The 17,762-nt window shown below is 40.1% G+C and overlaps 1 protein-coding gene across 2 annotated transcripts in view; it reads right to left on the reverse strand.

The window, feature by feature from the left end:
• Positions 1-17,762, reverse strand: part of luzp2 (leucine zipper protein 2) — a 284,343-nt gene that overhangs the window by 111,156 nt on the left and 155,425 nt on the right. For both annotated transcript variants that reach the window (XM_050042392.1, XM_050042401.1), the window contains 2 exons: positions 13,181-13,262; positions 2,642-2,704 (listed from right to left, as the gene is read on the reverse strand). In XM_050042392.1, the coding sequence (XP_049898349.1) occupies positions 2,642-2,704; positions 13,181-13,262 (145 nt within the window). The remainder of the gene's footprint in view (positions 1-2,641; positions 2,705-13,180; positions 13,263-17,762) is intronic.

Consider the following 17,762-nt stretch of genomic DNA (forward strand, 5'->3'; position numbering starts at 1 on the left):
TTCATTTAAAAACTGCATTTTGAGTTTACTTGTGTTGTCTTTGACTAATGTTTAAATTTGTTTGATGATCTGAAACATTTAAGTGTGGAAAACATGCAAAAAAGTAAGAAATCAGGAAGGGGGCAAACACTTTTTCACACCACTGTATATATATATACACACACACATACACACACACACACACACACAGTATATAGATGTCAGGGTACATTTTTTGTATTTGGGAACTGTTTAAATGTGTAGTTTGTGGTGAATTTTATTTTGTTGAACTATCACTCTGAGTTACTGTTGTTTACAAACTCAAGAAATGTTTTTGTTTAGTTTTACTGAATATTTAAAGGCAAACTGTTAGGTTGACATTTAAAACTATATCACTTATCTTGCTGCAATGCTATGTTCTTAAATTAAGAATTTTTTTTTGTTTGTTGACTAATTTGTCACATCATCAAGAATATCGTTATTGTGAAAATACCCTGAAGCATCGTGATATTATTTTAGAGCCATATCGCCCACCTCTGTTTCAAAGATAGACAAAAAATGTTGCTAATAATTTAGCCTTCTACTAACCAGAGCTAAAGCCTCACGCCTGCAGCTTCATGTTCATGTTTACGTGGCTAACATTAGTTAGAGCCTCAAATCACCGTGTGTCCTCTACAGCACTCCCCACCGCTACAGACCACCTCACTGGGAGGAGAGTGGCTTCGGAGACAGACCCCAGGTCAACATTCACAGCAACCTGAATCCAGCTCCAATCCAACCCCAGCTCTGGGACACTGAACTGGACAGCCCTGATTCCCTACTGGGTCAGTAAACTTTCTGTTGCTGCTGTTACACAGATTAGACCTGGTGCTGCCACTGGCCACCAGTATGCTGTGACATCCGGCACTGGAACTGTTGCCTTCTCTCATCCTAGGTAAAAATGGTGAATGGACTGCACTTGTATAGTGCTTTTCTAGTCTTTCGTCCACTCAAAGCGCTTTGACACCACAGGTCACATTCACACACATAGTCACACACTGTTGGCCGAGGCTACCATACAAGGTGTCACCTGCTCCTCAGTAACCATTCACATGCACTCACACACCGATGGAACAGCCACCAGGATCAATTTGGAGTTCAGTATCTTGCTCAAGGATACTTCCACATGTGGAAGCAGCTGGGGATCAAACCACCAGTCTTCCAATTGATGGAGAATGTGCTCTACCTCTGAGCCACAGCCGCCCAGGTAAGCAGCCCACAGCAGTGTGAAGCAAGGCGGAGGGACCATGGGGTGGCAAGCTAGCTAATTCTTGTCTCATTTGTGGTTGGTCTGATAAACAGAGAAAGCACAGCACAAAGAGGGGCTGAGAGAATGCGATGCAGGCAACTCTACAATGAAGTCAGATTAAATAAATCAATCCATGGGAAACACTTGGTTACTGTATGAAGCATGCATACGCCTGTGGTTGTCTGAAGGGAGGGGCTTAGGACAGACAGGAGAGAGCTGCAGGAGGAGGGTGTATTTCCATATTCCCTTTTTTTTTTTTGGCCTTTCCAGATTTCTGCCTACCCCAGCTGTAAGGTTCCAGATGACAAGTTAATCACCTCAAACGCTTAATCACTTAATAGATTGAAAAAAATGCAGTCCAAATGTTGTATTTGCATTTCTAGTGAGAATGGAGTCAGTCAATGAGTCCAAAAACGATACAAAAACCTGCCTCCTGTCATTGGAAAGCTGGCTCTTTCCATGTTCACACCTTGAACTCAGCAAACGGCCTTTCATATCTATAAAATTCAGTGAAATCAATTAAACGATTGTCACTGCATAATTTGATTTTATCTGTCACATTATTGGTCTGCAGATGTTTCATGTTGACATCTTTCCGTCCTTTTTTCATGTTACATGCTGACAGATAAACCAAAGACACCAATGGAAACATCCAACTTAAAACATCTTTAAAGGCAGCAGTTGCCGGAGTAGCTATGTTGCATTTAATGGGCCAATTCTGTTTTGATGTTCTTTTGTTGGTGTTTTTTATTCATTCTTTTACTCCTACAGATAACAAGCCAAACTGTAGATAATGTGGTGTCACATATTTTCAGTACAGCTACGATGGTATTTGCCAGCAGAACTTTTTTTTTTTCTCCAGCTGTCTAAGGCATCAGCGGTAAATGTCAGCCTTTGGTGTCAGGCCCTCAGAATCAAAGAGAAAAAAAAAATCTTTTTAGACGAACTATTTTGCACTGATGTTCAACAATCATGCAGAGAGAAATCCATCGCAGAAGAGGCAGAAGAAGAGAGACCAATTTCTCAACCAACACATGCCATGACAGTCACGATCGCTATCATGATCAAAGACAGACTCCAGTGTTTACAAAGTGCTCAGTAAAACAGATATATTTATGCCAGCGTATGTCCACCTTTGATTGAAAGCAACAAGCGCTCCCCCCAGTCTCTGGAGATTTCAGAATGCATCTGGCAAACGCAGAAAATCATTAAATGAAATGGAACTAGACAAAGCAGGAGGAGTGAGATCCTGATCAGTAAATTGGAGTAAATTCTTCCTTTATGGTTTCTTTACCTCTTGAAGGCATAAACTGAGAATTAATGACGCTGAATGCAGCATTCAAACGAGCCTTAAATGGTACTTTGATGACTCACCTCTTGCTGTAGATCCTTGATGATTTTGGTTTTTTTCTCCATCTCCACTTTGAGAAATTTGATCTGAAGACAGAGAAGAGAAAAGAGAGATGATCGAACTGAATGCCCTGCATCATTGTTTGTTTGTTTTCCATTCAGTGAACATATTTAATGAAGGTGATGGATGCTGAGCGTGCCCGTTTAAGCAGTATATGTGAAATTAAGTGCGCTGAGTGAAAGCGATTATGACAATAAACACAAGGCAGCATCAGTATGTGATGTACTGCCCTGCAATGTGAAAGGACAAGGCAGGCAGTATTCTGTATGTTGTGGTATTATCAAGGAATCTCAGGTTAATTCCAAAGCTAACAATGCCTTATTCTGTCCGCATGTCTGTGGCACTCACCCCATGCTCATATGTCACTACTGTAGAATAAATCTTTGAAAACAGATGTTTAGTTTAGAGTAATAAACATTACAGAGGTATTTTCAGAGGACTAATTTTAGCTGTAGATTAATACACATTTGTTGCCCTATATCCAGTTTACAGCAGCAGGACAGTGTACTGCATTAGAGACTTCCTCAACTTAAACTACTGTTTTGCAGTCATAGTAATGACATACCGTACACCGTAGCCTGTTGTGCACCTCCCCAGGACGACACATCGCAGTGACGCAGACCTCCTGGCTATTTTTGTGTGCTGAAACCATTTCCCTCAGTGGAAACAAAGCTTTTATTTACTTTATTTCACAGATAAGAAACAATAAATTGTGAAGACATTAAAGCCTCCGCAAAATAGCATTTTAAGTCTTGTGTGTGATTTATCCTGGCTTCATATGAACAGAGGAAATCTCCGCTAGTCGCTAGGCTAACTTGAATAATGTAAAATGCCACAGCCTTGTGCTAATAACGTTAGCATGTTGTATTTGTTTGGAAAACGTGTTAAGTATGCAACAGTTGTTTTGTCAGTAAACCCTTGAGTTGTAATTTTGTGACGTTACCTTTGTTAAATGTTGCTGTTGTCCCTGGTTTCATATGAGTAGAAAGTCTGCTAGCCAATAGGCTAATTTATACAATGTAAAATGCCATAAGCTTGTGCTAATAACATTAGCATGTTGGGTTTGTGAGGAAAACGTGTCCAGCAAAAGACAAGTGCTTGTCTGTGAATGGTGCGAGTTATAGTGAAGCTGATTTGTGTAACTGTGTTTGAAACTGATGCTATTAAGCCACGTTTAGTCTGTGTTTAATGTGTGCTTTGAATCAACTCAACAGCACTTCACAGAAACCCTTCCGCCAACTAGTGTTTTAGAGGTGTAACTGCAGTGACACAGACACACCAGCACACAAGTATAAATGCTCACAATGGCATAGGCCACGTGTGTGGGCTATGGTGTAGACTCTGCATTTAGCTAGGCACAAGTATAAATCTGCTTTTAGCATTAGGGTTAGCACTTCTGGTTCTGTCGTCTTAAAGTCAATGTTTTTTTTGTTTTTGTTTTTTTTTTAACAGGTTTTTGGTTAAATGCCTGAAATAAGGTCTGTGGTTAAAACAGATGCATTTCACGTCATCCAGCTGATTTTCGCAGGCTGTAGGGCTGCAGATTGTACTTCTGCATTTTTTTTATGCCTACCACATCAGACACAAAGAATATAGACGCAGACCAAGAGAGAGCCAGCCCCCAGAATCTGTGGACAGGAAGTGGGCGCCATACTGGTTCCTGTATTGCAAAAACGGAGTGTTGTCTGTCTCAACTATGTTGTCTATGTCTCGCCTCAAATGTGTTTAGAAACATATTTTAGCTCTATTTTTTACTGTTATACCAGATTGTTTGTTACCAGCTGGCTGCCACGTTGTTTCCTGTGGAAAGTCAGTCAAGCCTGCATCACGCCACCCACCAGAGGGAGTGCTTATTGGGCCGGCCAGGCGCAGTGCATTCTGTCAGTTGTAGGTTTTCTAACTCCTGAGCAAAAGCAAATGCCACAGCCCCTTTTCTCTGTTTATAGCACAAAGTTCAAAGTATTTGCATCTTTCTACTGCAGAGACAGCCAGGTTTTATGAAAGTACCATCTTTTCAGCAGTGAAATACTTCTTAAACTTCCAAGTCGACCTACAAAGAAACTTCATCCCTGCAGCACTGTACTGCACAGAGAATTAAGCTACTTATTAATCTGCTTTGGATAAAGACAACATTTGTTTGTGATATTGATTCATTGTTGGTTTTGGTCTGACGAAAGGAAAAGTAGAATATCACCAGACTTTTCATTTAAGCAATATGACTTATCTTGATATATATGTACCTTGTTGTACACAAGCAAAACAGCACCACCGACCCCACCACCACCACCACCACTTTTTTTTAAAATTCAAAGTCACATCTTTTTCATCTTCTACCGAGGCACCCTGGGGAAGTTTAAACTAGACCACACCGGTTGACTCACATCCCCAAGCAGAACGCATGATAACATCAAAGGTCATGTTCAGTCACTGCAGTCACTGCCCTCGAGAACAGTAAAAAAAAAAGATATATATATATATATATGCACAGAAACATATAAAACAAAAAGAAAGAACCTCCTTTGCTAATTAGTAATTGAATATAAGGATAAATTAACGCAGCCTCAGTGCATGCTTGTGATTTTGCCAGTGCAAGTGGCAAAAACAGTGTTAGCATTTGATTTATTGTCTTTCATTTCACCAGTTTGAGCAGTGCTGGTAAGTTTACGCTGAGGGACTATATTGAGGCCTCTACCATAAATGAACACGGTTCCTTATAATCTGGCAGAGGCACAGAAACCCCTTTGCTGTAGTGAAATTTTAAAACACAGTTTTTCAGCTGGCCACAGATCAAGGCTTAAAGACTTTTTAACTCTGACAAAAAACCTCTGTCACATATTATATTTCTCTGGTGTCGCACAAAGTTAGTTTAGCATAACAAGTGTCCAGAAATGTTCCATCCGAGACTCTCTGATTGTGGCACATGTGATACACTGAGGCATTTATTCCTGCAGTGAGCGACTGCTTACTTTCCACTGTGTGCCTGATTTAATAGCCCATATGCTTATCATTTCGGAGTGATATCTTTGTTTATCGCAATCCTTTTATCATGAGCTCAGCATGTCTTGCTGGTGCAGGCCTGTGGCTTGTGTTTAGCAGCCAGACAGAGGTTCAAACACCAACTGCAGATGGCAAACTGCTGCCATGGGCTACTGTGTATTAAAAAGAATGAAATCTCTGTGTGTGAGAGAGATAGCTAGGCCAAGGTTTCCTCTTTCTTTCCGTTTTTCATTCTGAAAAGACGGTTTTTAAGCATCGTGTGTCCTTGAAAGAGGTCATCAAGATAGTGTGTAGGACAAAAAGGAAAAGATTCATGGGGCTGGTGACCTCATACCCGGTTTATTCCCCAGGGAACTGTAAACTAAGCCTCACCAGTTGACTCACATCCTGAGCAGGGCATGATAACATCAAGGTTCATGTTTGAGCCTTTCAGTCACCGCCACAGCCCCGAGGGAAGGTTAAAAAAAAAACACATCCTGGTGCAGCATTTAGGTTTTTAGTTAAAAGGAGTAAAAAAAGAGGAGCAAAATTCCACCAGCATCTATATACTGCTTCGTTCAGTGTGCTGAATGCAGCTGCTGTTTTGATTATTAATGTGTTTTTAAGCCACAAATATCAGCTCGCTCTAACTCAATATGGATTTGAGGAAAATGAAGCGTAGCATGAACTAGCTGTTGGGCTATTGAGCTGGACTAAATGAAAAATGAATGGAAAGATAATTTTGTCTGAAATATAAATCATGTAGTGATGAAAATATTTGTACATTAATTAATTAGTCAATCAACAAAAAAATGTTTCTAAAACAGTTTTAATAACAGATTAAGGGGCCTTCCAACGTTTTTGGGTTCAGGACCCCTTAGCCGAAAGAAAGACGGAGCAAGGACCCCAAAATACATAATCTGTATAAAGCCGAACTGCATATTATATTGGGCAGATGGTGGTTGTCATGCAGAGATTCATATTAGCGTCTGCTTCTGTCAGAGAGGAAACTTCACTTTCACCAAGATTAGTTGTTGCAACAGGCAAATTATGTTGGATTCATGTTAATGTGTATTTTTCAGACATATTTCAACTTTTGCAAAGGAAAAAAATATTCACACAATAATTTGGTGGCCCCCTGCAGTAACTCGGAGAACCCTCTAGGGCAGTGGTTCCTAACTGGTCCAGCCAAAGGGTCAAGATTTGTCCTTAGTCATTAGTTCAAGGTCCACACAGTTTAAAAATTGCAGCATCATACTTGTGTTTGGCCATGTTGTCGTGCTAGATTACTGTCTCTGTTAAGTAGCTATCTGTTATTCACTCTCTCAACGACAGGAAACGTTACTTCAAAATAGAAGCTCTGTGCCAGATATTCACTACACTTTAAAATAAAGTGTGTTTTTTACAAATCTGACACATTCGCGAGCCACCCCTCCCTAATCACCCTATTCAGACCTTTGCCCCCTTATTGCATGCTGTTGGTGGCTGCGTTTCCCCTTGATGCTGCCTGGCACTGTTACAGAATAACAGTGACTGGCCACGTTTCATGCCAATGTGAAAGAGTGGCTTTTTTTGCCATTATCTGACACTGGAAGTCACTGACCAAGCGCCAGTATTTTACAACTTAAGAGTGAGACCGGGTTGGAAAACCCAGAGGACGGCCAAAGTAATTACTGTTCATCCTGAGGGTCAATGAATATCTGTACCAAATTTTAAGCCAGTCCATTTAATAGGTTTTGAGATACAGTATTTAAGTCTGGATCAAAGTGTTAGACTGAACAGCCGCCCAAAGGACTGACACTGCCATCCATTGGGCCGCGTTAATGTGGCTATTAAGGTCAAGCATTTGCTGGTTTCTGTGTATTTGCTTTATTATGTCACTGTTATTTACATATCTTTTTGGTTTTGGTTGCTGATTGGACAAAACAATCAACATGAAGATGCCAAATGACAGTTTTTAACATTTTATTGGAAAAATAATTTTATCTCTATATTTTTTTAATACACTTTGGGCAGAAATAACCAAATGCACATCCAGAGCAGAAAAAATTCCTTATGCAGATATCAATCAATCAATCAATCAATCAATCAATCAATTTTATTTATAAAGCCCAATATCACAAATCACAATTTGCCTCACAGGGCTTTACAGCATACGACATCCCTCTGTCCTTATGACCCTCACAGCGGATAAGGAAAAACTCCCCAAAAAAACCCCTGAAGGCCAAAACACACCAGCGCCGTACGACGCGCGTCAAAGCAGCCGCCCCCATTATTTTCTATTTACAAACCCACACCGGTGGCGGCTCGCCGCGCGTCGACGTGCCCCGCCGCGGCACTTTACGTTATTGTCCTATTTTTCCAGCATCGCCGCCCTTGAAAAAGCGCTATTTTGTACTTCCCAGCTCCCGCGGACTGGAGTGTGCAATAGAAATCCAGTTGACGCCCCGCAGCGCAACGCTTTTTGTGTGTGTTGGGGGTGGCACTTGACTCGCGTCAATGACGCCGCCGTCATATGACGCCTCAGGTGTGTTTTGGCCTTTAGATAGAGATTTCTGTTCGTGCTTTGGGGAATTTCTTCACAACAGAAACTGCAAAAAATATTTAGCATTTTTACAGGCAGGATACCTTTGTCATTTTCAATGTTGATTCTTTTTGGGGGGGCTTTAGCTCTATTTTCTCACTCAATTTTAAGTGGACATGAGGACTCCAAACCAGACACAATATTTTATCGTACTGTTGAACGTGTGTGGCATTTGCATGCTACAGAGGTGGTTCTTTTTATCTTGAATCTCAGTGGGGTGATAAATACCATTTAACAGAACATAAATGTCAAACCTGAACTATAAAACCCTGCGACCGGGATTTGTCACTCTTCGTAGGAAAATGGCAAGAATGTCACTTGAAATGTTACTCCACTGTTTATCTCAGATTATTTGATTGTTGATTGTCGTGTCACAGCGCTCATCAGACCTTGGGACTGTGCAGCAGAAGCTGAGAGTATTACAGGAAAAGCTTTTCATTAGCATATATTTCTCAATCTTAGAAAAACTCTGGGGCTACTGTAGCTGTCAGTGCAGCCAGACAGGCTTCATGCTGATTCGTTGATACAGAGTTTGGTTGCAGAACAAGAGGTGGTCTCTCTGAATAATATGAGAATACAAATGTGGGAAAATACAGTCAGATACAGCAGTTACAGCTGTTTGGGGTAAGAGGCTGCCGGAGGTCATGGAGTGGAGTTTATACAACAGGTTATTTCAAATGTTTGTCCGCTAAAAAGGTACCATTTTGATGCAAAGGTACATTTTACAGAGCAGTGCCTTAAAAAAATCTGTTTATTTTCTTGGGTTTTATTTGTATTAATTTGCAGTTTCATCAGCTTTCATCACAGCAGCGACTTGTCTCCCTGGGCTCCACGCAGTCAAATAAGGACAGATATTTAATTACAAATTAATATTTGTGGCTTACGAGAGTTTTAGATATGTGAGATGAATAGTAAGGGGTGTAAGAAAAATGTAGATGCACTTGAGTATAGCCAGATTTTGTGATTCTGTATCGATTCTCAAAAACATTATCAATTTTTAATTGTTTACCTTTTTTATTTTTTGAATTTGTTTACCAAACAAATCATGCAGGCACTTTTATGTTTTTTTTTATTTACATACACCAGAGGCCTATACTACGAGTTAGCGAGGTAACTTCAGGGTTAACTCTGGTTTTCAGTCCTACGAAGCTGGTTCTCTTTTTACTGGGATAAATCACCGTGGCAACTGATGCTGAACAGCTAACCTGCTCTGGAGCATTCAGAGTATCGAATCACAGCCTGTCAACATCCCGACCTCTCACCAGTCATATCACTAAAGATAAAAAGTATCCATGGACAAAAGTCTCGAGTCTCAGGTCAAAAAGAGGAGCCTACTGTATATATTGTTCAGCAGAATCATTTTATTGTTGCAGGACTCTACTTACACTGGTTTTAAAACAGCGTTCCTAACAAACACAGATCGTTCACACACTAAACACATGATTTTAACTGCATTTTAACTTGTGCAAAGTTTACTTTAGTCTGCAGTGATAGTGTTGCTATTTTACACTCTGATTCCATCACTGCAGCTCAAAATAGACCATGAGACACCTGTGTGATGAGAACTAAAAAAACAAGATAATTTTATTAGAAAAATAATCCTCACACTGTTAATTGGCTCTCGTTATTATAAATACAACATTTTGGTCAGACAGACCTCATCACTCATTAACTAGGCTAGTTTTCCACTCTTTACTTCAGTAGCAGAAACAGTCTAGTGTTACTTTAAAGTGTTTTATGCGACATATTTAGAGTAGTTTTATCGTCTTCCAACTAAATAGCAAAAAATAGCCTGCTATATACTAATGTCACATATAGCCTGGTGAAACTTGCATGTAATTTAAGTCATGGTCAACTCTGCATTTTCCGTTCGTATCGTTTACATCCTGTCACTGATATTTTACTGTCTCGCAGTCTCAGACACTTTCTGTACCATTTCATCTCATATAATATGAAGCAGCCTACTTCATCCGTGGCTCTGATGATGTCGCTCGTAATTAACACGCCCACCTCTTTCACATGAACACACTTGTGGCTGGATAGGAAAACAAAGAGTTGAGTGAACTAGTTGATAACCAGCTTTGTACTACCGGTTATCCAGACGGCCAATGTTAGGGTTAGTCTAGTCTCGCTCACCAGACCTTTCTCAAGAAAAGAAAGGTCTGGCTGGGCCGACTATCACTTTAAGATTGGAGAAAAAAACGCCCCGGCTGCTTGTATTTCTTTCAACCAATCACAATTGTTCTGGGCGGTGCCACAGCAACGGTGCGCTTGCAAAAATATTGCCAGGGGGAAACAGGTTTTGGTGTAACACGCCCACAAAAATATCACCTACAGGACGCAAACCATGGCAGAAAAATGGCTACATCCCCGTGGTGGTAGGGCGGGACTTCAGCGGGTGGCTCGTTCTGCCCAATGAGAGGCTGATCTATGCAGCAAACTTCCGCCCACTCAGACTAGGGTTAGTCAAACCAGCTATTAAAAATAATATCCTGGGTAAGTTGAACTGACTTCCTAGAACAGGCCTCTGGGGCTCTGAAGCTACATGAGGCTCTTTTGCCCATTTCAAGTGGCCCCCTACGGCCCTGACAAAAAAATGATATGAACAAGAGTTTTTTTTTTTTTTGTTTTGTTTTTTTTTTTATTTTGATTATCACCGTTGTAGGCCTTAAGTGATTCTTATATTCTCCAATTGTAAAAATTGGTAACCTATTCACCGAATTCAAAAAAAAAAAAAAAAAAAAAAAAAAAAAAAGTTTTAACATCTGGTCAACTAAAATGTGGATCGTGTGTCTACTGCCTTCATATAATGAAAGTTTTTCCAAAATTAGATTAAAAAATTCATCTAACACCTTGCTTACAGTATCGCAACAGATCATAGATCAATAGATCACATGATGACACAATGGGATGTGGATGTACTCTTTGTGTGATACTGTCAAGTAACTCAATCCACTTGCCTCAGTGTCCCTGGTACGGACAGCAAAGGACCAGTCCAGCAGACTTACCTCAGCTAATTAAAAGGTTAAAGTGCTTTTAATCAGCTGCGGTCTTTGTAAGTTGAACTACAGTCGCTAATTAATTATTTTTGTCATAATTACTACAGTGAGCAAAGGTAGTATTTCCTGTTGACACTGAATGCCTCTTCCCATTTGCTTTGTAAAACAGTCAATATGCTGTAACCATGAAAAATGTTGGTCAGGGAGGACACAGTGGTAATTTAATTTGATTAATTTGTTTCAGCTCGAGCCTTGTACAGAGACACACGGCTTTCAAACTCATCTTATTATACTCCACTTTGCCATTTAGTTGGAATTACTCTTTTGAACGAGTCATATACATTTTGCAACCTAACTACATATACTTTGTACAACTATGAGCAGAGTATCATCTGCATGCATAATATTTAAACGTACAACATGACATTTTTCTGCAGCTGCACAATCAAAACAATAACAAAAGGTGGAGCAGTGTTGTCTTTAAGGTCAGTTTGTCCAAGTTAGGATTCCTTTAGTGTTTTTAGGCTTTACAATCTTATGGCAAATGAACACCGGCCTCCGTGTGATAGTCGTAGGTTGCTGGACCCATCCACCACCCCTCCCACCTGCCCTAGTCAGACTTTCACCCCCTTAACCAACGTCGTTGTCCCGTCGCAATTCCCGATGATGCCACTGGGCACAGTTAAACAACCAGCCGTGTATCATGCTGACGTGAAAGGACGGCTTTTCTCGTCAGTGTCTGGTGCCAGAAGTCACTGACCAAACGCCGGTATTCGACGACTTCAGAGTGAGACCAGGTTGATTAAACCACTAAAAACACTGGATAAAGCAGTTTCATGCAAAAAAACAAACAAACAAGTGCTTCTCCTGTTTACTTTTGCTCAGCTTATTTCCCTAATAACGTTGGATCCAGACATCTGATGACTTAAATCCCTACTGTTAAAAGGTCATTTTAAAAAACGACCAAGATCTACAAACTGTATTGTAAAACTTGGCTTAAAACTGGACAAAAAGTCAAGTTATGACACATTCTGTCAGATAACATAAAGGGGATATGATGCCACTGACAGGTGACAGTGACCAAATGACATGGAACATGTCCCTTATTAAAATTACAGATTTTTTCTGAGTTCGAACACTGTTGGAAACATTTGGGAAAATACAACTACACAACGTAAGAAAATATACAACACTGGTCTAGTAGTTTTTAAATGTTTTAGTGCAGAAATTTTACATATTAAAGCCTTCGTGTTACAAATTACTATATTTGAAACAACTGGAGTTGAAACAATTAGCTGATTAACTGATTTGTTGCTCAACAGAAAACTAATCTGTGACTATTTTAATAACCAAATGATGCTTTCTCATTGTCATATTAACCATAAAGTAAAAATGCCAGACATTGACTTATTAAAGCTCTTTAAATGTGCTGATATGCTTGTTTTCTTTAAACGTAATGTCTTTGGGTTTTGGGAGTTTTTTCATAAAGAATAACCACCTTGGGCTCTGGGAAATTGTGTTGCGTATTTTTCACTATTTTCTGAGATAATATAAACCGAGTGGTTAACTGAATTTATTCACCAGAAAGCGTTTAAGATACCAGTGTGGAATTTAATTAGGAGCAAGGTGAAAGTCTATTGGGGCAGTGTAGCTGGGCAGATTGAAAGGTGGATACTGTAGATGGAGAGATGGATGGATAGATAAGTAGATGTTCTTAGGTTATAATGCCTTTGTCTCTTCTTATTAATTTTTGCGTGGGAGTTGGAGAGCGGACACAAAGCTTTCTCTTGCAATTTCTGAGAGTTTCAATTAAGCGGTGAGGCAAGGAGGCGAGTGAGCTGGCTGCTGGATAATGAGCGTGGATCACTGAGGGGCCTGTGTGACAGGTGACGGGGCTGGTTAGAGGAGACCGGATGTTGATGGTCAGGTCAGCTCTGTCTTACCGTGGCCTGCTGCTTCTCTGCTCTCTCATTTGCCTCATCCAGCTGCTTCTGCAAGGCTGCCTGGAGGGACTTCATCTCCTCTCTGTCAAGTGAGAGGGAAGTGAGAAACACTCTGTTAGCACATCCTTCCTCACACTCTCAGAGGCATCCACCGATCTGCCACAGAATGGCTATCTTAAACACACCTCTGCTGAGAACAATTTTGCACAGACTAATTTGTGTAAAGCAATTTTCACTCAAGTATCTTTGGTTAACGTCTCTTGAAAAAAAGAAAAAATAGCAGCAGTTTTCATGGTGTCATCTGTTATACTGGAATAAATCAAGTTCCTGATGTAGAGCAGTTAGATAAATGTTCATAGAGGTTTTCAGTGTAAAAAACAAAAGCTGAATTAATATATATTAAAAAATGCTTAAGAGTAAACGTTGATTTAATCAGAAAGACCTTTGCATACATGAAATCTGCAATGATATAAAGCAGTTTGGAAAAAAAAAATGTGTTAAATAAGTACTGTGATTTCAAGTGTCACACATTCAAGAATCAAGAAGCACATTTTATTTGACAAATATCAAACTTTAGGAATGCATTTTTCAATAATCCAAAAACAACACCCTTTACTATACAATTAGGGGGTGAGTAAGGAGGTATTAGTTGAATATTTGCAGCCAAACTGACTGTTGTTTAATAGTTCAAACACATTCTAGGCTGTACAGTGTGACATAAATGCTATGCAAAAAAACATTCTATGTGATGAATGAAACCGTAGCAACCCTCTGATAAAGCTTTGCACTGCATGTCTGTGAGACAGGGCCGCTTGTTTGTTGAAGGTTGGGGTTTGTGTGCTTGTTTATGTGTGAGGTGAACTGATAGCTCATTGTTATTCTATGTGGTAGTTGCGGTCTATTATGTGATGGCGAGACAGCACATGGATGCAGGCGATAGATGTGCTTATAGAACTGTAATGCTGTGACGGTACAGCCACACAGGATATAACACAGACCTGTGGATACAATGGGCAATTCAACCCGTGTTGAACTTGTTCATATGAGCCGGTCGTCACTCTGTCTCCGTAAAGAGAATCCATTCTGTAGTGTAGCTCATACACTTCACTAATAAGATGTCAGGTTTAACCTTCCAGTTTGGAGAAGCAGGCGGGAGTCTAAGCAATCTACTGCTTTGAGAGGGGGTTTTAACCAACTTAGAAAAGTCCCACCTAAATAAAAAATAAATAAATAAATGTCAGTGTAAGTGTATGCTATATTCAAAATATTTTCACTGCTTTACCTTAATATCAGATGGTGATTTCCAGTGGGAGAATGAAACCGTTATATCGCACTCTTCAAAGCCAGACTCCATAGAGAATTCAGCGATTTAACACTGCTGAACACAGGAGCTGCTGGTCTACTGCTGCCTCCATCAGTTTGTTTGTTTGTGTTATTGTGTGATGTTAGCATTTAAAAGGGTTAGTTTGGATTTACCAAAGTCGCACAAAAACAAAAACTAACTAACTGATCAAAGCAGCAGCAGACCCGCAGCTCCTGTGTTCAGCAGTGTTAAATCGCTGAATTCTCTATGGAGTCTGGTGCCGTTGACGAAAGCACAGATGGGAAAGTGAAGCTGTTCAGGCTTCTCTGACTGACCCACAGCAGGGGTGGCTGTGGCTCAGAGGTAGAACGGGTGGTCCACAAATCGAAAGATCAGTGGTTCGATCCCTGGCTCCTCCAGTCCACATGTCAAAGCATCCTTGGCCAAGACACTGAACCCCAAATTGCTCCCGATGGCTGTTCCATTGGTGTGTGAATGGGAGTGAATGGTTACTGAGTAGCAGGTGGCACCTTGTATGGTAGCCTCGGCCACCAGTGTGTGAATGTGACATATAGTGTATAAGAGTGGTCAGAAGAGAAAAGCATGATACCAGTGCTCTCAATATAGCGTAGACTGGGGTGGGTATATATAACTATATGACCTCCACAGCAGTACATTGCTTAGCATCTGTGTCAGACTCCTTGGGGCGTGCCGACTGACAACTACTGTATGTTATATACTGACCATTCAAAAATCTGAACTATCCCTTTAACACCAAGTTTTAAACTATATATATTGATGGATTTTGTAATAGCCCTAATGTTACCTGGTTTAGGAGGTGCCGCACACACCTCAGCACCCTTGCTTCCCTTGTCCATGCTATGTGCATAAATAATAATAATAATGATACTACTAATAATAATAAATAAATAAAGATATTTAAAGTAAATAAAAGTCTACAATTTTTTCAGTAGGCGAATTTGAATAGTAGATACTTTTATACTCGAGCTATAAATTTGTGGCTTGTGCTACAAAATATATAACCTCTGTAGCACCAGTGCTATGTGCGTAAAAAGAAAACATACAGCCATGCATTCACACATTTACCCTGACTGACTTTTGTCACATTTTTTATTCTCTGGTGTCAAAACATTTGGATTTTCTTCAGTAAATTTTCTGTTAACAATATGACAATTATTCATTCATATTTAATGTTTCTCTGTTTGAATTTCACGGTCCAACTGGAGCCAATTTTTTCTTCAGATGTACGGCTGCTTATTCTGAAGATAATGTACAGTTTAACAAATGCACGCTAAGGCAAATATCATAAATGGAAAAGGTTACAGATTGTGGGTCAATGAGGAGCTGCATAATGAAAACAGTGAGGTATTCATTATGTGGTATTATGTAGTAACTTGTGGGCATTTGGAACACACGCACAGATTTTATGCATGCTGTATGAAGACTGGTGCTGCATTCTTTATGCGTTTAACATAAATGTTAATGCATTGGTATGCAATGGGTATTTCAGTACCGTTTGATGCTCCTGCGTGCAGATAACAGCAATGCACACTGAATTATGAATCAAGTGGGCAAGTGATGTGGGTCAGTGGTTCCAAAAACGCTTGTAGAAATCACATCACAAGGCAGCCCAGATAAATTAGGTAACAGTCTGTTTACAGTTGCTGTGCATGGCTGTAAGTTTAAAAGTATCTGACGTGGTCGTAGTCAAGCGGCCAGTGTTTGTGCTGAAAACATTTCACTGCTCAACAGCCGCATACTCTTATATTTTATATGCCATTGGTCTTGTCTCTTGGCATAAGTTCAGTCTAGCAAACATTTTTCTTCACAGCGCCCAGCCAACCACCACTGCCTCGGCATTTCATTTATATTCTCATTTCCTGCATCCAAGACTGGGAAATACTTTGTACAAACAAGATCAAAACTGCTCAGACTGACAGAAAGTGGCACAGTAAATGCAAGATTGACATACCTTGAAAACACAGTGGTGAGCATATGATAAGATAAGATAGAACCTTTTTTTATCTCAAACAAAATTGCTGGGTGAGTACAAACAGGATGACAGCAGGTTGAATCACAGCTGAATTAATTGTTACTATTTTAAAATCTTAAAATGTTACAGTTTTACCGTCTGTATCTGGTCTGCTGGCAAACATTTTTGTTGCATTACAGTTTGTGGCAAAATTATTTTCAGAAAGCAATCAAATCGCTGTTAAGAGTTGTCAAAAATAAATGACTTGCAATGAATCACCTGTCTGCACCCACCATGATGGAGTCAGCCAGTAATCACACTTGGCAGGTATGGAACTCCAAAGTTGGATTAATAACACTTTGAAAAAACTGCAGCTCACAAATGCTAGGTAGGCAACATTGAGCCAAGCTGCTGCTTTATGGTTTTTAGCTTGATGACATGTGAGAGCTGCCACGGACTGGTGATAGGCTATTGATTGGCTATCAAGATACTGCACACAGAAGGCTGGACTACAATCAGGCTGACATTTCAGAGAGCATGAAGGCCACAAATGACTCCTAATCATTAAAAGTCTCATTACACACAGCATTAATCAGACAATCCTAACTGGTAAAGCACTTTAGGTAAACACTTTTCCAGCTCGCTTGCAAAAAGATAAAGCACTAAATCACAGATGCTAGATGGGCTTTTTTACAGGAAGGAGACAGGCGCATTATTTTCGAATATACAATAAGGATTTATGATTGGATTATGCATTACCCACCTCTTCCTGTCTGTACTGCCATGTAAAAGCAAACAGGGCTGTTGCTGCCAGATCCGTACGGGAAACCCAATTTGTTCTACGCATGTGTGTAGATGGTTGGGGTCAGGCATTGACCTTGAATGGTTAGGGTCAGGACAGCCCACTGATCAAGGGAGAAGGCCTGAACAAACTGGGTTCCTGGTTCAGATCGGGTAGTGACCTTAGAATAACCAGCATTGATAGCAGTGAATGAGCCATTATTAAGGGCATGTAGCTTAAAGGGCCAGTGTGTAATATTTGGCATGGTTTATTGTCAATCTGAATCTGAATCTGAATATTCTACCCATTAATATGTTTATACAAGTGTATAATCACTATAAAATAAAATTCAGTAATTGCGTGTATAAATAAACCAACGAAGACAGCGGAAGGAAGGAAGGAAGGAGGAGGAGGAAACAGCAGAGAGTGTTAGTAGTTCGTCGATAGAGAGTAGTGAAAAGTTTTTTTAGTTATAAAGTTTGCGAATGGACCACACTTACCACGC

The sequence above is a fragment of the Epinephelus moara genome, chromosome 1, assembly GCF_006386435.1.
Source record: "Epinephelus moara isolate mb chromosome 1, YSFRI_EMoa_1.0, whole genome shotgun sequence".
Lineage (NCBI taxonomy): Eukaryota > Metazoa > Chordata > Actinopteri > Perciformes > Serranidae > Epinephelus > Epinephelus moara.